General features: G+C 44.7%; 1 protein-coding gene across 1 annotated transcript; it reads left to right on the forward strand.

The window, feature by feature from the left end:
* Positions 1 to 3,734: 3,734 nt before the first annotated feature.
* On the forward strand, positions 3,735 to 6,947 carry LOC136330907 (tubulin beta-2B chain). The gene is made up of 4 exons (XM_066268494.1): positions 3,735 to 4,019; positions 4,762 to 4,870; positions 5,162 to 5,272; positions 5,619 to 6,947. The coding sequence occupies exons 1-4, from the start codon at positions 3,963 to 3,965 to the stop codon at positions 6,677 to 6,679; spliced, it is 1,338 nt and encodes a 445-aa protein (XP_066124591.1). The 5' UTR covers positions 3,735 to 3,962; the 3' UTR covers positions 6,680 to 6,947.
* Positions 6,948 to 21,386: the final 14,439 nt, after the last annotated feature.

Here is a 21,386-nt window from a genome sequence, read left to right on the forward strand (position 1 = left end):
TGAAAACTGTGAGAGCAAATATAATTTCAACAGCTTAGAGGATATCTTACTTCAGGCATACCATCAATTATGCATAAAACAAATGTGGAAATTCATCTTACACTGAGTTATTTCTACAGTCTCAGGAAGGGAAAACTTAGAAATGTTAGTACATCATTAAAACTAATAGCCATGTAAGTGATGATGCAATATATTGTCCTGACACCTTCATGTCTGATATACTGTGACCTAGATGGAGAAGAATTGTGTATAAAAAACAGACGACTCCAGTCTACCTGAATCATTACCAGCTAGAAGCAGCGGTCACTGGGACTTGGACATGAGCTGCAAAGTATAGAATGGTGACAATTCCGGTGCCATGCGGACTTTTCTTGGATGTGGACTTTTTCTGGACTCCTGCTCCCTGTGACAGCTCCTAACAGACTGAACTGTGGTTGGGTTGCACTTTTCAGGGATTTGGCGTGGTGTTGGGGCCAACTTGGACTTGGTGAACATGTTAAGGACACTACTCTTTTATGGATTCTTGCTGTATTGGCCAAGTGTTTGCTTAAAGGCTTTTAATCACTGTAAAAAAAAAATAGAAGGCTGGATAAAGAAGATGGGGCACATTTACACCATGGTATACTAGTCAGCTAGAAGAAATGATGACATCGGATCACAGCAGATTGGTGGAATCTTGATAACATTATGCGGAGTGAAATAAGCGAATCAGAAAAAAACAAGAACTGCAGGATTCCATACACTGGTGGGACATAAAAGTGAGACTAAGAGACATGGACAAGAGTGTGGTAGTTACGTGCGGTGGGGGTAGGGAAGGAGGGAGGGGGAAGGGGGGGTACAAAGAAAACCGGATAGAGGGTGACGGAGGACGATCTCTCTTTGGGTGATGGGTATGCAACAGAACTAAATGACAAAATAACCTAGAAATGTTTTCTTTGAATATATGTACCCTGATTTATTGATGTCACCCCATTTAAATAAAAATTTATTTATTAAAAAAAAACAGACGAAAAGAAATTCAGGAGGACTCAACTGAGAACAATAATTTTTTTCCTGCTTTGAAAGCTGCTCTCCAGTGTCTTCTCAGGAACTATAAGGTAAACGAAAAAACGCTGGGGAAAGACCTGCTGTCATCAGCACCTAGCCTTCCAACACAAAAACAACTCCTTGTGGAAAAACTGAAAATGTAGCATCATGATTCCACACTGAGGCACATTCTCATTAACTGTTAATGAGAATGCTGGATAAGAGGCGGGGAGGGGGTTGAAAGGAGGGGAGATGGGGTTGCGGTGGGTATGAGCAAAGCAAAACACAGGGGAAAAAAGCAAATCTTGAACCAAAAGTGCCCAGACCCCAAGGGCATCCGGATTTTCAGAGGGAAAAATTAAGCCTCCTTCTTACAAGAGGAAAGGGCCCTTTTATCCGCAGAATCTTGAACACGCGTTTCACCCAGGCAGAACTCTGTCTTGCTCTGAAACAGAATTTGAGAAAAGAAACCTTTAGGTGAGGGAGGGTGCCGGTGGGCTCCAATCACCCTGCAGAAGGCTGATTCTGCCCCCCCCCACACACACACACACACTGCGTGCGGAGTTGCCCCTTCGCTCTGGCAACCCGCGCTGACCGCTAACGGTGCGGGTAGGCCCACGCCCCTAACCCAGGACCCCAACCCCGGAGCCCCCAACCCCAGAACCAGATGCTGACACCAGCCACGGCCCTTGTGGCCTAGACGTGGTCACCTTCCCCAAGGGCTGGGCTACCCCGAAGACGAATTCTAGCCTGAGCTCTGTCTTTAACTTGATGTGTGACCTTGGGGGCGTTCACCCTCGATGTTTCCGCGTCTGCGGGAGCTGGATGAGAAACTCGGGGTCAAGCCCCAGGTCCTTGGAACCCCGCAAGTAGGGCATGTGGCCGGATCTCCGCTCCTGTGGCCATGTCCGACGGCATCCCAACCCAGACTCGGGCAACGAAGTCTGGGGAACTCTGCCTCAAGATAGAGCTCCAGTCTGGGCTAAACAGGGGAGGCTGGCTTTTGTTCTTCTCTTTGTGCACAGGAATGGAGTTGTTAGAGCCTCTCCCACCCCCCAGCGGGAAAGGGAGGCGATGACAGCTTGCTGATAGTTCTAGGAGGACTTCACTCAACAAACAGCTGCTGGCTCCGTTTCACCGCGAGAACCGGGGTCATTTGGTTGCTCTAGCCATAGGATGAAAAAGGGGTCACCTTACCTCGCAGACGACCCATTTGGGTCGGGGAGGAGAGAAGGCGCTTCACCCGTGGAATTTCAGAGACCAGATTCCAGGTCTGGTGAATGTAGAGGACGTTTTAGCCAATCCTTGCGAACGCAGGTTCAGCTTCTCTCTCTCTCTCTCTCTCTCTCTCTCTCTCTCTCTCTCTCCCTCTCTCTCTCCCTCTCTCTCTCTCTCTCTCTCTCTCTCTCTCTCTCTCACACACACACACACACACACACACACACACACACACACGATAAGTAACAAAGAGATCAGCTCCTTCTTCGACTATTTAGAAACTGTAGAAGGTGAATAGGTGCTTTTGAGTCTTGCACGCACTGTGTGTGCTCGTCGGGGTCCCCCGGGGCCTCTCCCTCGCGGTGCCGCAGTGTTTAGGCGTGTCTCGCACCCCCATCAGCAGCCCAAAGGTTGGAGACCTCGTGGCCGCCATGGGGTCGGGGCCTAACTAAAGATGAGACATTTAGCGATGGAGCGGGGCGATGACCGCTCTTGGAAACCGTGCGCATACTAGACAATAGACGAACTAAACCTATAAACAGGGAGTGCCTGGGGTGTGATTTTTAAATAATTGTGGGAGCCATCCCATGCACTTATGAGCTCTTTGTTCTGCCTTAGCCCCGCCCCTCGTTCTGACCGCTGGACACTTCAGACTGTGCGGCCAGCCCACCCACCCTATCCACGCCCAGGGAACAAAAACCAACCCGCGGGGGTGGAGGAGTCCTTGGTAGTAGCAGAGGAGAAACTGTGCACTCTTGGAGAGGGTTGAGAAGGGCTGGAAAGGGCGGAGAGGGTCGCCCCAGCCCTGTATGCTCGGTGAGAGGGCGCAAGAGGCCTTTGTCACAGAGACAAAGAGAACAGGCGGATGCTGGAGGCGGGGAGGAAGGCATCCCGGGACTCTAGGGCCTCGTGTGTCCAGGGTCACAGCTCTTCAAACCCCAACAGCCTGATCACATACGACCTCCTCTTGCAGCCACCTGTCCTCTCACATGGACCTGTGGGACCAGGGTTCGGACGCTGGACAGTTGTTGATCTCTAGGGTTGGGGAAAGGGGCAGCGGTCTCCCTGGGGTAGGGGGGCTTATGGATTTCTGGCTCTTGGCGGAGAAGCTGCGTCAATCTGCACTAGCAGCACAGCCTCCGCCGCCTCCACCCTACCACCTGCCAGCACCCAGAGCATATCGCTCTCATTTCTGACGCACCTGTCGGCCTATCTACCTGCTCGAGTCCCCTGGCGTCCCCGCCTTCAAGTCCCAGCTCTCTCCCCATTTACGACCTGCCACACCCAGCGCCCTCGGCTCCTTCACCCTCCCTCAATTTTCAGTACCCAGATCTTTCCACCTTACCAGCCCGAGACAATGCGGCCGCCCCCACCCTACGCCGCAGAGCCCCCTTTCCTCTTCTGGTCTGCAAACCTGTGCTGATTGGCTGCGGGCCCATGGTCCAGCCCCCTGGACAGTCCCTAGGGCTCCGAGCATTACGTCACCGAGGCCTGCAGAGTGCGAGCGCGAAGGAGACTGGGGGGCTCCAGCTGGGGGCGCGGCCTGCGCGGGCCGCCCCACCCTTCTTGCATAAAAGGCCGAGCCGGGTGGGCCACCGCTTTTAGCCGGTGGATCCCGAGCGCTTTCCGGGTGACCCCGTAGTGGGTGTGTAAGGGAGGACGGACGGACGGACAGACGGACAGACGCCGACTCGGGCCAGAAGAAATTAGCTAGCACCATGCGTGAGATCGTGCACATCCAGGCGGGCCAGTGTGGCAACCAGATCGGCGCCAAGGTGGGCGCGCTGGGGACTGGGCCGGGAGGGGGCGGGGACCCAGGCCTAAATCTCTTCGGGTTCCTGAGCTCCAACAGCATTCTGAGCAGGTCTGGGGCTCTCCAAGCACAGACCTTCCCGGGTGCATTGTGCGTGGGCTCGGAGGCGACTTTCGTGAGGGAAGGGAAGAAATCTCTCTTTAATTTTTGCTGTAACTCATTTAGACACCTGGTCACCCCTCGGTCTCTGCTTCCTCCCCTGTTTTCACTTAACCCGGAACGCGGGCCTGGAAAAGGCGCGGGTGTGTTTGCGAGGCTGTATGCGTGGGTTTACGCGAGGCACCGGGACCCGGAGAATTAATTTTACTCGCTTGAAGCCGAGTTGAGCTGGGGGGGGGGGGGGAGGGGAGAGGAAGGCGATTGTCTTGAAGTCTCAGGACGTGCTTTGAATCTAAAACCATTCTTCTTCAGGTCCCTCTGGTCCTTGTGCCTCCGCCCACTCCCTCTGTGAGGGCTGGAGCCCTGCGTGCATTGGTGGTCCCTCCCCCATCCCTAAAGACCCTCATTTCTGCTCTGAGCAGCTGTTCGCCGCGGAAACGACCAATTTCAATTTTGTAACCCTGCAAAATACAAGTCCTGCGGCTGTGCGGGGTCATCCAGCCCTAAAGTTCCTGAAAGGGTTGGGTTGTGGGAACTGAGTCGGAGTGTCTGTTCATTTTTAGTCGTTTGGGTGTGGCTAAATGCAGCCTTTTACTGTGTCTCAGTTTTGGGAGGTCATCAGTGATGAGCACGGGATCGACCCCACTGGCAGTTACCATGGAGACAGTGACTTGCAGCTGGAAAGAATCAATGTGTACTACAATGAAGCCACCGGTAATTGTCTTTACTTTCCCTCACTTCTAGTTTTTTACCCCCTCTTTTCCCAGGAGTTTGTCTGGTCCTAAGGAAGGGTGGATTAAAGGATTTTGGATTCCCACTCTTTCATTGTGGTATTTCAGTGAGATTTCCTGCTCACAGCCCAATGAGTCCTTTGAGAATTTGGTGGGTCTCTTACATACCTTTGTGGGGGGTCAGCAGCAGTGCCTGTGAAAAGGAATATGGTGCCAAGCTCTTCTCTTCAGGGTTCTCTGCAGGCAGGTCTAAGTCCAGCTCTTATTCCCTCAGGTAACAAGTATGTGCCTCGGGCCATCCTGGTGGATCTGGAGCCGGGCACGATGGACTCGGTCCGGTCTGGACCATTCGGCCAGATCTTCAGGCCCGACAACTTCGTTTTTGGTGAGTGTCTGGTATGGCTGATGGCCTTGGAAGCTCATTTTACACCAGACAGCTCAGCGCTGAAGGGTGTGGCTGCCTAGGGGAAAGTATGCAGAATGCCCAGATGTGGGCTGATTGAGTCTTAATATAAGCTAAAACAAATTTGCCCTTCAACCACTAATAGCCAGATATTCCTGGCCTTCCTTATTTATAATTATATCCACAACCAAATATTTTAGTGTCTGCACATCTTGGTGATAACCTAAAGTAATCTTGTCTGAACACTGACTCATTGATTGAGGGGTTTTTGGTAAAAAAGAATTTAATCCACTCATCAGTGAGTTATGAAATGTCTTTACCCTGACAGGCCAGAGCGGGGCCGGGAACAACTGGGCCAAAGGCCACTACACAGAGGGTGCTGAACTGGTTGACTCAGTTCTGGACGTGGTGAGGAAGGAGTCAGAAAGCTGTGACTGTCTGCAGGGCTTCCAGCTGACCCACTCGCTGGGTGGTGGCACTGGGTCAGGGATGGGCACCCTGCTCATCAGCAAGATCCGGGAGGAGTACCCAGACCGCATCATGAACACCTTCAGTGTGATGCCCTCGCCCAAGGTGTCTGACACAGTGGTTGAGCCCTACAACGCCACCCTCTCCGTCCACCAGCTTGTGGAGAACACTGATGAAACCTACTGTATCGACAACGAGGCCCTGTATGACATCTGCTTCCGCACCCTGAAACTGACCACCCCCACATATGGAGACCTCAACCACTTGGTTTCGGCCACCATGAGCGGGGTCACCACCTGCCTGCGCTTCCCCGGCCAGCTGAACGCAGACCTGCGCAAGCTGGCGGTGAACATGGTGCCCTTCCCACGCCTGCACTTCTTCATGCCCGGCTTCGCACCTCTGACCAGCCGGGGCAGCCAGCAGTACCGGGCCCTGACGGTGCCCGAGCTCACTCAGCAGATGTTCGACTCCAAGAACATGATGGCCGCCTGCGACCCCCGCCACGGCCGCTACCTGACGGTGGCCGCTATCTTCCGGGGCCGCATGTCCATGAAGGAGGTGGACGAGCAGATGCTCAATGTGCAGAACAAGAACAGCAGCTACTTCGTGGAGTGGATCCCAAACAACGTGAAGACAGCTGTGTGTGACATCCCACCTCGGGGCCTCAAGATGTCAGCCACCTTCATCGGCAACAGCACGGCCATCCAGGAGCTGTTTAAGCGCATCTCGGAGCAGTTCACAGCCATGTTCCGGCGCAAGGCCTTCCTGCACTGGTACACGGGCGAGGGCATGGACGAGATGGAGTTCACGGAGGCCGAGAGCAACATGAATGACCTGGTGTCTGAGTACCAGCAGTACCAGGATGCCACGGCCGACGAACAGGGGGAGTTCGAGGAGGAGGAGGGCGAGGATGAGGCTTAAGGTGCCATTTCACGATTTCCTGCAGGGTAGGGAAAGTTGTGAAGGAAAGCAAGGGGTGGGGGTTCATGGTGAAAATTTCTTGGCAGCGAAGAAAAAGAAGCATGGTCTGCTGTAGGTGTGTGCGCTGGTTCTCTGGTGCTCTTCACTGTTGCCTGTCCTTTTTTTTTTTTTTTTTTTGTAACACTGATGACATCAAAGTAACATTTGAGATACTTCTGAACTACTGTTGTAATGGCTAAAAATCACATAAAGTTTGTGTCTTAATGGACCTCTTTTCTGTCTTCTCTTTATTGAATTCTTTATTATCAGTCTAAATGTACCTTTCTGAACACATTATATTACATGCTTCCTTTAGAAAAGTGAAGGGATAGGTAAAAATTCAAATGAGTTTCCTCTTTCAGTGTGGTAAAATTGAACCAACCACAGGCATACCCAGTTTAAGATGGGAGATCAATCCAAATGTTAAAATGCCTTTAAGGAACTAGTATTTAATTATTTGAAAAGAGGTTGACCTGGAAGTACACTAAATTTATTTTCATGTAGGAGTCCTACTATACCTTTATTTCCTTTACAAAAAAAAAATCTTTTGAAAACTTACTACATCCAACAGCACAATATTATAAAGGCTAGAGAGTAGGAAGTAAATCTCTGTTCTGTGGCCCTTGGTATAGTTTCTGCCCTAGAGGGCAACCATTTGTAACATTATCTTTCCTGCATCCTTGCAGAAATATTCATATACTTCAAGCCTGTGTAAATTCCCTTTTTTTTTCTTCATACACATTATAATACTAACATTGTTCTGCCTTCTTTGTTTTATAACTAAACTATATCTTTAAAATACAGAGAGCGTCTCATCTTGAAATGGATATATTGTATCCATATTTTATTTAACCAGTTTCTACCAATGGACATGTAGATTATTTATACTTCTTTCTTTAGTGTTAACAATGAGCAATTTTATGCATATAAGGCTGTGCATATGGAAATAACTACCCTGTAATTATCTCTATTTAGAATTTTCTATCAAACGATATATGATACTATGCCTTTTTTTTTTTTAACAGAGACAGAGAGTCAGAGAGAGGGATAGACAGGGACAGACAGACAGGAACGGAGAGAGATGAGAAGCATCAATCATTAGTTTTTCATTGCGCGTTGCAACACCTTAGTTGTTCATTGATTGCTTTCTCAAATGTGCCTTGACCGCGGGCCTTCAGCAGACTGAGTAACCCTTTGCTGGAGCCAGCAACCTTGGGTTCAAGCTGGTGGGCTTTTTGCTCAAACCAGATGAGCCGGCGCTCAAGCTGGCGACCTTGGGGTCTCGAACCTGGGTCCTCTGCATCCCAGTCCGACGCTCTATCCACTGCGCCACCCAGGCGATACTATGCCTTTTTAAGCTAATGAAATAAATCACCTGTATTTAGAAATAGACATAGATTTATAAATAGTTCATATGCTAAAATTCCCAAGCAACTTTTCTTCCCAGCAATCATGTTTATCCTACATAACAAACTATTTGTATTTAAGTTAACTACATTGGAATTTATGTGGAAGTATGATTCTGCATTATTGGAGAATTTTGCTTTAAATAGACAAGCCATAATTTTTGTAGTTTGTTGCCATCTTACCATGCAGAGCTGGGATTTGGGTCTTAAACCCAAGCCTGCCTCTACACTTGAACTCAACCACTAAGGAAGACATGACTCCCAAGTTGAGATCAGCTGCTTCTATGGGATAAAATACACTTTTGTCAAAATGGTGCCAATACACTGCCTTAACTTGGGCTAGTCAGTTTCTCCTTTGGGAAGAGAAGGGGTGTGCTAGTTATAAACAATGTACAAAACTTACTTATGTAACCCTTATAGGAAAAACAAAAATAAAAATAGGTTTACAATTTTTCTAACTTTTAGACAAATTCAAAATTAGAAAAAAATCCTGCTATAAATCTTACTCTGTATATAGGTTCTACTCCTACTTAAGTGTTTTAAAAAAAAAAAAGAAAGATGAGGGATAGATAGTGATTTTCATACTATAGAGATTAGAGGACATTTGAAAACAGTTCCAAAGAAAGGTGAGCAGTGTCATTCTCAATAGTATGAAAGTAAGTTACTTCTACCAAATGGCCCATAAATGAAGAAAGAGCAGCAGTTCACTTTATAAGTATGTGTCATAAGATCTAGACCTACTGGTCAGTAGGGTCAAATAGGTCAGGAGCCAGTGGCTGCTCCAGTTTTCTATATTTAACAGTGGACTGGCAGGTGTCGTTCCTGCTGAGCTAGTGTAAAGCTTCCAACAACCTAATTGAAGGGTAGCATTGGTTTTAAACACCCTGAAGACTTGGGTCAGCTGCCAGGGCCCCTGGGATCTGTCCTTGGCCATGCATTCCCCACAACTTGTCAGACACATGATCAGTCACTTTGGAAAAGAAAAGGATTACTGCCAGGTGCCTCCTGGTATACTGTCAGTACTGTGCTTCTCTCTCTCACCTAGTGAGATGGGGACAGGCAGGCACCCAGCAGGCCAGCCTGCTAGCCTGTCAGCATTCGCACGACTGCACACTGCTGGAGCTTACAGGTGATTACAGGAATGGGTGCCAGACTGCTCAGCCAAACACGGATGCTTGGGGCAAAGGTTCAAAAGCACATTTGTATATCAGTATGCACATGAACTATATCCTTAGAAAACAGTTCAAAAGCAGGAAAATGCACAGACTCACCTGGATTAAGAGTTACTTTTTCTGTTAGGTTCCTTTATCATGTTACCATTGGGTGATGGGATTTGGTGGTGAGTGTTTTCAGCATGCTACAAAGGAGCTGTCTGTCTCTCCTTGATGTGCCTTCAGGCGGATATTAACGGCTGAGCAGATACAGTACCAAATTATAGAACCCACTGGGGTGTGATGCGTGATTCAGGATTCAGAAGTTGCCCTGGCTAGTTGGCTCAGTGGCAGAGCATCAGCCCAGAGTGTGGAAGTCCTGGGTTCAATTCCCAGCCAGGGCACACAGGAGAAGCGCCCATCTGCTTCTCCACACTTTACTCTCTCCTTTCTCTCTGTCTCTTTCTTCTTCTTCAGCAGCCAAGGCTTCATTGGAGCAAAGTTGGCCCGGGCTCTTGAATGGCTCCAGTTGCAACAGAGCAACGCCCCAGATGGGCAGAAAATCGCCCCCTAGTGGGCATGCGGAGTGAATCCTGGTCTGGCGCAGAGTCTGTCTCTCTATCTCCTCTCTTCTCACTTCAGGAAAAAATAAAACAAAACAAACAAAAGAAACAAACTAAAAGTAACCTTAATAGATCACCTAATTTGACTGCCTTATTTTGCAGTAAGGAGACTCAGGGTCAAAGACTTCTCCAAGGATCACAGAAGTCTCTGTACAAATCAGTGCTTGGACTTAAGTGTTCTTTCCTCTGCAGCTGTCACTCTTGGGCCCTATTTCATACAAGGATACGTGAGGAATAGGAAAATGGGGAAAAAGAAATTTACTGGTTTCAAGGAAAAACCCAAAGGTGTCCTTGGTCCACAAGTCAACGTCATGGGCTGAACACACGATGAAATGCCAAGCCTTTGCCTCTAATGGGGTCACGCTTGGATAGGTGATGTGGAGTTTTCTGGTTCTAAATCACGACTTACACAATGTTCCAATGCAGTCACAGGAGCAAGAAGACTGTTCTGTCAGGGGTAGTTAGTGTGCAAATTAGTAGGGAGTTAATGAAAATTCTTTGGAGTCCAACCTTTTACACATCCCCATTTTAGTTAAGAAGTGATTTGTATACTAGACAAAGTTACCTGGCAACTATTACACTGCTGATTTCTTTCCATGCTAACGTTTTTTGTAAGGAACACTTGTGAACACACACCCAGAGAGGTTTATCCTGGTGTAGTCCATTTCACTCAAAATGCTTTCATAGTCATTTTTATTTATTTTTTTTAGCAAATAGAATTATCATGCCATAAAATTCACCATTTGAAACCATACAGGTCAGTGGGTTTTAGCGTATTCACAAATTGTGCAACTGTCTCCACTAATATTCCAGAACATTTTCATCTCCTAGAAAAAAAACCCATACCCACTGGCAGCTCCTCCCCCATTCTCCTCTCCCTCTAGCCCCTGGTAATCACTATTTTTTCTGACTTTATACATTTTCCTATTCTGAACATGTCATATCAATGGGCTCATGACATACATGTCTGTCTTTTTATAGTAGGCATAATGTTTTCAAGGGTCATCCTTGTAGCATATCTCAGAATTTCATTCCTCTTATAATGAAATAATATTCTATTGTTTGCATATACCACATTTTGTTCATTCATCAATTAATAGGCATTTGTGTTTTTTCCACTTTTAGCTATTAAGAAAACACTGCTATGAACATTCAGTTGTCAGGTATTTGTGTGTGTGTGTGTGTGTGTGTGTGTGCTTTTATTTATCCTGAATACAATTACCTCGGAGTAGAATTGCTGGGTCATGTGGTAACTCTATGTTCATAGACATTTTGACTTCTACCTAAAGGTATAAATGCTTTCAAATCTGCCCAGGAGGCCATGCTAGATCAGAGATTAGGCAAACCGGAGGGATTTTGTATTTGTGCACTCCTATGAAGTCTTAAAATTATAAAGTTTTGGAGATGGAGGAGTGATCTAATAGAACCTCATTAGCTTACAAATGAAGAAACTAAGTCTTTCTTCGCTGCGTAATTAGCAAGGTTCCCAGGTCACTTTATCAGTTAGAGCTGATGCTGGACTATTAGCAACAATGATTTTGAGGAGTTTCTTTTCCTCTCACTTAAAAAATATCTAAGACACATAGTCTAGGCTTTGTAGGTCCTCAATACATATCTTCTTTCTGTTCTACTTGTTATTTCCATTGGCTTTCGACCTCATGTTCTCCTCAGGCTGCAGGATGGCCACTGCAGCTCTGGTCATGTATCTGGGGTCCAGGCAAGAAGGGTGGGGGAATAAAAAGGCACCTTCCCACTGAGTGAGCCACTTTAAAGATTGATGTCAGGAGTTCCCCCAATGACTTCTTTCTGCTTGTGTTTCATTGGCCACTTGTTCTTACAGGAAGGATCAGCAAAGCAATCTTTTACACATTATTGCCCCAGAAATTTAGAGGTTCTGTTAAAAAGGAAAGTTTCTTCTCTAATTAGAGAGCAGCTAAGAAATGGCATAACCAGATCTCTTAGCTCCTCCAACTAGGTTCTCTGCAGACACAATTTCAACATGTCTTATGCTGGGGGTCCTCATTTTCCAAAACAAGAGCTGCAGACTTTGTGAAGAAAGATTTCTTCTTTTTTTCATTTATTTGTTATCTTCTTAAAATTAGTTTTTCAATTATAGTTGACATACAATATTATGTTAACTTTGGGTGAACAACATAGTTGTTAGACATTTATGTAACTGGATAGAAGATTTTTTGATCCAAATCTCTAAATCAAAATATTGACTCCTCTTACGTTTAGGCCTTTCTATCTTTTAGTCAGCTGCTGACAGCACATCTCTGTCTTTCAGGGGAATTCCTTCGATGGCTGATAATGAAGTGTCCACTTCAGGTTGTGCTGACCTTGAACAGTCACCAGCTAAAGCACTGAGATTTGTTTTCATGGATATTGTTACTGTAATTTGAGGAGAAAAAGCCAGTCACTGAGGAGAAAGAACCATGACTTTTTGGTGAACTGGGTGGGAGGTGAGGACGTGAAAGGACACAGAGATGGAGATAGTTTTGTTCCCATCTGCATCTATACAACCTACCATGTGCATGACACTGTGCTAAAACCACAAACATGAACATGCCTATTCTAGCCTTCATGGAGCTTCCAAGTTGGTGAGGGAGACGGATATGAGGACCACCACCACCAGTGTTAACCAGGCTGTGCATGCTAGGGAAACACAGAGGAGACATCAACTCATTCTCATTGGTTTTAAAGCAGGGCAACGTCCATAGAAAAGCAACATCTCATCCCCCAAACTAGAAGGTCTAGTATAATTCACAAAATAATGAGAGTCAGGGTTCTTTAGGAGGGGAAACTGATTTAACAAATGATAGTGTCTGAAAACGGTCATACTATTCCATTGAAGAAAATGCAGCCAGATAATCAGTGCTTTCTCCTCCTTCCCAGGCTGCCAGCTCAGCAGCAGCCCAACCACCTTTTCCTTCCATTTGTTTCCCTATCCCCAGCAATGCTGACCGGTCTCTGGGAGGAAGCCGGTACTGCTGGTGCCTGGTGCAGAGTCCACCTCTTCCCTTCTGGGGGAGGCACACCGGATTATAGATTTGCATTCTTCTGGTGGGAGAGGAGTCCTGCTCTGAGCACCTCTGGACACTGGACCACTGCCACCCACCCCATCCCAGCACTAGCTGTCAACTGGGTAGGATCCCAGGCTGGCTCTCAGGCTGGCTCACCATGACCCTTTGTTTGAACATTCTCATAAAAAAAGCTAAAGGACTGACATGCATGCTGGCACAGGAAGAGGACAGACTGCCACCTGCCCAGCCTTTATCCCGAGCAGTCTTTGTGACAGGTCTTCCCTGTGCAGTACCAATGTGTGTGTCTTGTTTCTATTCATAAGAATGGAGGTATCTTGTCTGTGTGTGTGTATGTGTGTTGGATCCTATATTCAGTTATACAAAGGTTCAGTTTGACATTTTAAAAAGAAATAGACGATGTGGTTATCATTTGGAACTTGCAGTGTTTCCTCAGTCCAGTCCGCTGTTTCTGCCTGCAGAACCCAGAGCTCAGAAGTAACTAACTCCCAAGGTCAGGCGATGGGAGGGTGTGAGCTAAAGAAGGTTTTCTCCTCTGTGGTCTGAGTGATGGCCATCCAGCAGGGGGAGCCAACTAAAGGTAAGCACAGCCTCAGGTGGTTGACTAAAGGAGGAGGAAGAGGAAAGAAGGGGCCACCTGGACAGTTAGCTCAGTTGGTTAAAGATCCCAGGTCAGGGCACATATGAGAAGTGACCAAGGAGTGCACAACTAAGTGGAACAACTAAGAAATACCTCTCTCTCCCTCCCTCCCTCTCTCTCTCCATTCCACCCTCCCTCCCTCTCTGTCTCTCTAAAATGAATCAATTTTTATAAAAATAATAATAAAAATAAAAGATGAAGAGGAGGAAGGGAATTCAGAGTCCAGGAGAAAAGCGGTTAGAGCCTTCTCAGGATCAAAACCCCTTCTTTTCTGAGTGCCTTGTCATCCTTGTCCCAGCCTCCTTAGCTCACATCTAGGCCCTGAGCCAAGTCACTGTACGAGAGGCCATTGCTTCTGGCCTGGGGTGGGGGTGTCATTAATACCCCCAGACTCTCCACAAATTTTTCATCCAGGCGAAGAAATCCCTTTTATAAGATCTTTATGATCAGGTTAGAACCTTTCCTGAATGTATGGCCGGTAATTGCAGCCCTCACTGTGGCCATGTAGGTTCAGGTTCCCATTCGATTTGGGCCGATGGTGTTGTAATGGAACAGCGAGAAACAGAACTCTTGCTGCACAATCAATTAGTCAAATTAGAATGTCTTTAATGCCGGTGCACGACCACATGGAGAACTAAGTCGTTCAAATCAATGCAGTGCTAACTACAGTCTGAGACTGGCTTTTAAAGGGAAAATTACATACTGATTGAGGAATGGGGAGAAGAGGAAGCATAGCAGTAGGACAAAGCAGTGAAACAAGCTTTTTTACAATGTTTATCTATAGGGTGAATTTAGGGAGAAACATTCTGAGAACACTTGCAACCTTGCAAAGCTAGCCCAAGTCCACAGTCTGGGTGACCAGCCTCAAGGCCAGGAATAGGGAGTCTTTTCAGAAAAAGTAAGTTCTGACAAAAATTATTCATGCTAAGAGACTTTCTTTTCTATATTTCAACAGTAAAGAAACAGTGGAGCCAAAAAATGGTGGGCCATTCCTTTATTCAAGTCTCATACCAGACGACAAGCAAACACACAGGGAAAAACACTTCCCTCTTCATTCATTCAGAGCTCACAAAGCTAATGACTCATTATCCAGTTCCACAACCAGGAGAATCTTCTCCGGTTAATCCTAGAATCAAAGGCCTCACCAGTCCCAAAGCCCCTCACTTCTGGTTCCCCATCTGCCAACAAGACTTCTTACTCTGCAAAACTGGTTTCTCTCTCTTTCCCTGCCATCTTGGCTTCTTTTCCTTTTTCTCCTTCTCTGCTCTGCTCTTTTCAAAACATTGGGCGTGAAAAACCCCTCCTCTAGCAAACATTAGCATAACAATGGCCCTTCCTAAGCAGGAAGGTAATTAGCAACTTCACAGATCACATACCTGGTGCTATCCAGTGCCATTTTTAACAATAAAAGTGAGCAAACTCAAATAACACAAATTTTACAAACTCATTTGCTCAACACTGAAGAAAATAGAACTTATTAAAGAAGATAAAAGGTTCTTTGCTTCCAAATTACAAGATTCTTGCCCTAAATCAAATGTCTTACAGATCGGCTCTGAGGGCAGAGTTCACAGGGCTCCCTTCTACTCCCTCCGCCTCACTTCGGCTCTGAGTGGGCACCGCGCAGGCAGCCTCAGTCACTCAGACCACAGCAGACCTGCGATGGAGTCCTCAATCTCCATGGGTACCAGCTCATTCCTTCCCTCTGGCATCAGGCTGCCCCAGGGGAGGGGGCTCTGCTTTGTTTCCTCAGTTACTCCCTTGCCACTAGCGGTGAAAAGACTTACCTTTTGAATAGTTAGTTAGCTTTTACCTTTGGGACTTCAAGCCTTTTGAAACAGATGAACCGCTCAGCTGCCTCTTTCTGGCAGGTCTCTGTGGCCCTTGCTGTGCTGGCATTCCTTCCCCACTTCGGCTCACATCTCCTGGTCTTGTCCAGTCTTCCTCACATACAGCTCATTTGTCAGAAACAGGCTGCAAGAAACAGTTTAGATTTGGGGGAGACAGAGGTGTGTGGGACTGGCAGTAAGCTGACAGGGTCCTTGTCCCCTCACCTCACTTGCTTGATTAAGTTGCTAAAGGCTAAACTCTTCCCCACAACCTCTGATTGTTTCATTAAGTTGGTAAAGGCAATTTACATGCCCTTCTCCACACCTCCATGTTAGCTGTTATGCTGATAGTTTCTACTGGTCCCATCCCCCATAACCATGGAAGAGACTAAAGGCAGTTTTCTTTTAACCTTTTGTTCTGTGAAGTTAAGATATTATGCATGATGGGGAGTTTTCTGCACTTGGGAGAATTCTTGGTTTGCCTCAGGAATGTGACTTTGTATCTGAGCTCTCTTTGTTTTGCAGATGGCTTTGCTCCCTGCTTTATAAATAAAGTGTTTTGGGAGTGGAGACTCGCTCTTGCAAGCCATCAGCTTGGCAATGGGGCCTCCTGAACCCATCATTTTTCTTTCTATGTTTATTTTCTAACCCTCCTCCGTTCCCACACGAGACCTGCAAAATTACGAGTCACACTGGCTCGTGACACTCATTGTCTGTGGTGGATGGATCCTTCAGTGAGGTCACTCTATTTGTCCCAGTAGCACAGGCTAGAGTTTGGGCCTGATTACGCCAGAAGTTATATGGGGACTCAGTAAGATTCTGTTGGTTCCTGAAAACCCATCTGTCCGTGGCCATAATCAGGTTTTTTTCATGTCCTAGTTTTCTTAACTTGTTTTTAAACCATTCACTAAGTCTCTAGTTCCTTCTCAGTGGTTTCTCTAGCTGTTAGCTCATATATCCAGCAATCAGTGAAAAAACTCTCTTCCTAAAAGTTCTGTCCAATACTCAGAGCATCCAGCAGCTCGGCCACTGGGTTTCAAATGATAACCAGATGTAATTCCATTTATAGGCTGTGTGACTTGGGAAAGTTACTCAACCTCTCTGGACCTTAGTTTCTGCATCTATAAAATACAAATTGTGATAAGGTGGTAAGGAATTGCAAAAATTGTTAACATTAGTATTTTAAAAGGAAGAGTCCGGCCCCTTTATGCCTCCTTTCTGAAGAGGAATAAAACACCCCTAGAGAAAGAGATTAAAGGGGCAAAAGTTAGTTAGTAACTAATCATAATTTAACTCTAGTTCTTTGGAAGGACTGAGGCCACTTGCTAGACAGCAAAGAAGGTAAAACTTATCTGAAAACTTCCTCTTCCCCTTCCTTAAGAACAGGGGTCCCCAAACTTTTTACACAGGGGGCCAGTTCACTGTCCCTCAGACTGTTGGAGGACCAGACTATAAAAAAACTATGAACAAATCCCTATGCACACTGCACATATCTTATTTTAAAGTAAAAAAACAAAACGGGAACAAATACAATATTTAAAATAAAGAACAAGTAAATTTATTTATTTATTTTTATTTTTTTATTTTTTTTTAATAAATTTTTATTAATGGTAATGGGATGATATTAATAAATCAGGGTACATATATTCAAAGAAAACATGTCTAGGTTATTTTGTCATCAAATTATGTTGCAAACCCCTCGCCCAAAGTCAGATTGTCCTCCGCCACCCTCTATCTAGTTCTCTGTACCCCTCCCCCTAACTCTCTCCCTCCCTCCCTCCCATGTCCTCCCTCCCCCCCCACCCTTGGTAACCACCACACTCTTGTCCATGTCTCTTAGTCTCATTTTTATGTTCCACCAATGTATGGAATCATGTAGTTCTTGTTTTTTTCTGATTTGCTTATTTCACTCCTTATAATGTTATCAAGATCCCACCATTTTGCTGTAAATGATCTGATGTCATCATTTCTTATGGCTGAGTAGTATTCCATGGTGTATATGTGCCACATCTTCTTTATCCAGTCTTCTATTGAAGGGCTTTTTGGTTGTTTCCATGTCTTGGCCACTGTGAACAGTGCTGCAATGAACATGGGGCTACATGTGTCTTCACGTATCAATGTTTCTGAGGTTTTGGGGTATATACCCAGTAGAGGGATTGCTGGGTCATAAGGTAGTTCTATTTTCAGTTTTTTGAGGAACCACCATACTTTCCTCCATAATGGTTGTACTACTTTACAGTCCCACCAACAGTGAATGAGGGTTCCTTTTTCTCCACAGCCTCTCCAACATTTGCTATTACCCGTCTTGTTGATAATAGCTAATCTAACAGGAGTGAGGTGGTATCTCATTGTAGTTTTGATTTGCATTTCTCTAATAACTAATGAAGCTGAGCATCTTTTCATATATCTGTTGGCCATTTGTATCTCTTCCTGGGAGAAGTGTCTGTTCATGTCCTCTTCCCATTTTTTTATTGGATTGTTTGTTTGTTTGTTGTTGAGTTTTATGAGTTCTTTGTAAATTTTGGATATTAGGCCCTTATCTGAGCTGTCGTTTGAAAATATCAGTTCCCATATAGTTGGCTGTCTGTTTATTTTGATATCAGTTTCTCTTGCTGAGCAAAAACTTTTAATTCTGATGTAGTCCCATTCATTTATCTTTGCCTTCACTTCTCTTGCCATTGGAGTCAAGTTCATAAAATGTTCTTTAAAACCCAGGTCCATGATTTTAGTACCTATGTCTTTTTCTATGTACTTTATTGTTTCAGGTCTTATATTTAGGTCTTTGATCCATTTTGAATTAATTTTAGTACACGGGGACAGGCTGTAGTCGAGTTTCATTCTTTTGCATGTGGCTTTCCAGTTTTCCCAACACCATTTGTTGAAGAGGCTTTCTTTTCTCCATTGTGTGTTGTTGGCCCCTTTATCAAAGATTATTTGACCATATATATGTGGTTTTATTTCTGGGCTTTCTATTCTGTTCCATTGGTCTGAGTGTCTATTTTTTTGCCAATACCATGCTGTTTTGATTATCGTGGCCCTATAATATAGTTTAAAGTCAGGTATTGTAATGCCCCCAGCTTCATTCTTTTTCCTTAGGATTGTTTTGGCTATTCGGGGGTTTTTATAGTTCCATATAAATCTGATGATTTTTTGTTCCATTTCTTTAAAAAATCTCATAGGGATTTTGATGGGAATTGCATTAAATTTGTATATTGCTTTGGGTAATATGGCCATTTTGATTATATTTATTCTTCCTATCCAAGAACAAGGAATATTTTTCCATCTCATTGTATCTTTTTCGATTTCCCTTAACAATGCTTTGTAATTTTCATTATATAGGTCCTTTACGTTCTTTGTTATGTTTATTCCTAGGTATTTTATTTTTTTTGTTGCAATCGTGAAGGGGATTATTTTTTTGAGTTCGTTTTCTAATATTTCATTGTTGGCATATAGAAAGGCTATGGACTTTTGTATGTTAATTTTGTATCCTGCGACCTTACTGTATTGGTTTATTGTTTCTAATAATCTTTTTGTGGAGTCCTTCGGGTTTTCGATGTATAGGATCATATCATCAGCAAAAAGTGATAGCTTTACTTCTTCTTTTCCGATATGGATGCCTTTTATTTCTTTGTCTTGTCTGATTGCTCTGGCCAGAACTTCTAGCACCACGTTGAATAAGAGTGGAGAGAGTGGACAACCCTGTCTTGTTCCTGATTTAAGGTAGAAAGTCCTCAGTTTTATGCCGTTTAATAGGATGTTGGCTGATGGTTTATCATATATGGCCTTTATCATGTTGAGATATTTTCCTTCTATACCCATTTTGTTGAGAGTCTTAAACATAAAATTGTGTTGTATTTTATCAAAAGCCTTTTCTGCATCTATTGATAAGATCATGTGGTTTTTGTTCTTTGTTTTGTTGATATGGTGTATTATGTTAACCGTTTTGCGTATGTTGAACCATCCTTGAGATTCTGGGATGAATCCCACTTGATCATGATGTATTATTTTTTTAATATGTTGTTGTATTCGGTTTGCCAGTATTTTGTTTAGTATTTTAGCATCTGTATTCATTAGAGATATTGGTCTGTAGTTTTCTTTCTTTGTGCCATTCTTGCCAGGTTTTGGTATGAGGGTTATGTTGGCCTCATAAAATGTGTTTGGAAATATTGCTTCTTCTTCAATTTTTTGGAAGACTTTGAGTAGAATAGGAACCAAGACTTCTTTGAATGTTTGATAGAATTCACTAGTATAACCGTCTGGGCCTGGACTTTTATTTTTGGGGAGATTTTTAATAGTTTTTTCTATTTCCTCCCTGCTGATTGGTCTGTTTAGACTTTCTGCTTCTTCATGACTCAGTCTAGGAAGGTTGTATTGTTCTAGGAATTTATCCATTTCTTCTAGATTGTTGTATTTGGTGGCATATAATTTTTCATAGTATTCTACAATAATTCTTTGTATTTCTATGATGTCTGTGGTGATCTCTCCTCTTTCATTTTGGATTTTATTTATTTGAGTCCTGTGTCTTTTTTCCTTGGTGAGTCTTGCCAAGGGTTTGTCAATTTTGTTGATCTTTTCAAAGAACCAGCTCCTTGTTTTATTGATTTTTTCTATAGTTTTCTGTTCTCTATTTCATTTATTTCTGCTCTGATTTTTTTTTTTTTTGCATTTTTCTGAAGCTGGAAACAGGGAGAGACAGTCAGACAGACTCCCGCATGCGCCCGACCGGGATACACCCGGCACGCCCACCAGGGGCGACGCTCTGCCCACCAGGGGGCGATGCTCTGCCCATCCTGGGCGTCGCCATGTTGCGACCCTCCTGGGTGTCGCCATGTTGCGACCAGAGCCACTCTAGCGCCTGGGGCAGAGGCCACAGAGCCATCCCCAGTGCCCGGGCCATCTTTGCTCCAATGGAGCCTTGGCTGCGGGAGGGGAAGAGAGAGACAGAGAGGAAGGCGTGGCGGAGGGGTGGAGAAGCAAATGGGTGCTTCCCCTATGTGCCCTGGCCGGGAATCGAACCCGGGTCCTCCACACGCTAGGCCGACGCTCTGCCGCTGAGCCAACCGGCCAGGGCCTCTGCTCTGATTTTTATTATCTCCTTTCTTTGGCTGGTTTTGGGTTGTCTTTGTTCTTCTTTTTCTAGTTCCTTAAGGTGTGAAGTTAAGTGGTTTACTTCAGCTCTCTCTTGTTTGTTCATATAGGCCTGAAGTGATATGAACTTTCCTCTTATTACTGCTTTTCCTGCATCCCAGAGATTCTGATATGTCGTATTTTCATTTTCATTTGTCTGTATATATCTTTTGATCTCTGCGCTTATTTCTTCTTTGACCCATTCATTTTTTAGAAGTATGTTGTTTAGTTTCCACATTTTTGTGGGTTTTCCCCCCTCTTTTTTGCAGTTGAATTCTAGTTTCAAGGCTTTATGATCAGAAAATATGCTTGGTACAATTTCAATTTTTCTAAATTTGCTGATATTGTCTTTGTGGCCCAACATATGGTCAATTCTTGAGAATGTTCCATGTACACTAGAGAAAAATGTATACTCTGTCGCTTTGGGATGAAGTGTCCTGTAGATGTCTATCATATCCAGGTGTTCTAGTATTTCGTTTAAGGCCACTATATCTTTATTGATTCTCTGTTTGGATGACCGATCTAGAGCCGTCAGCGGTGTATTGAGGTCTCCAAGTATGATTGTATTTTTGTTAGTTTTTGTTTTAAGGTCAATAAGTAGCTGTCTTATATATTTTGGTGCTCCTTGGTTTGGTGCATATATATTAAGGATTGTTATGTCTTCTTGATTCAACTTCCCCTTAATCATTATGAAATGACCATTTTTGTCTCTGAGTACTTTTTCTGTCTTGTAGTCAGCATTATTAGATATGAGTATTGCTATACCTGCTTTTTTTTGGGTGTTGTTTGCTTGGAGTATTGTTTTCCAGCCTTTCACTTTGAATTTGTTTTTATCCTTGTTGCTTAGATGTGTT

The sequence above is a fragment of the Saccopteryx bilineata genome, chromosome 3 (assembly GCF_036850765.1).
Source record: "Saccopteryx bilineata isolate mSacBil1 chromosome 3, mSacBil1_pri_phased_curated, whole genome shotgun sequence".
NCBI classification, from domain to species: Eukaryota; Metazoa; Chordata; class Mammalia; order Chiroptera; family Emballonuridae; genus Saccopteryx; species Saccopteryx bilineata.

What these genes read in the sequence shown, in the direction of transcription:
- LOC136330907 (XM_066268494.1), top strand. Translation starts at nt 3,963, where the DNA reads ATGCGTGAGATCGTGCACATCCAGGCGGGCCAGTGTGGCAACCAGATC. An exon ending in GTACTACAATGAAGCCACCG is followed by an intron (nt 4,871 to 5,161) that starts GTAATTGTCTTT and finishes TTATTCCCTCAG; the next exon opens with GTAACAAGTATGTGCCTCGG. An exon ending in GCCCGACAACTTCGTTTTTG is followed by an intron (nt 5,273 to 5,618) that starts GTGAGTGTCTGG and finishes TTACCCTGACAG; the next exon opens with GCCAGAGCGGGGCCGGGAAC.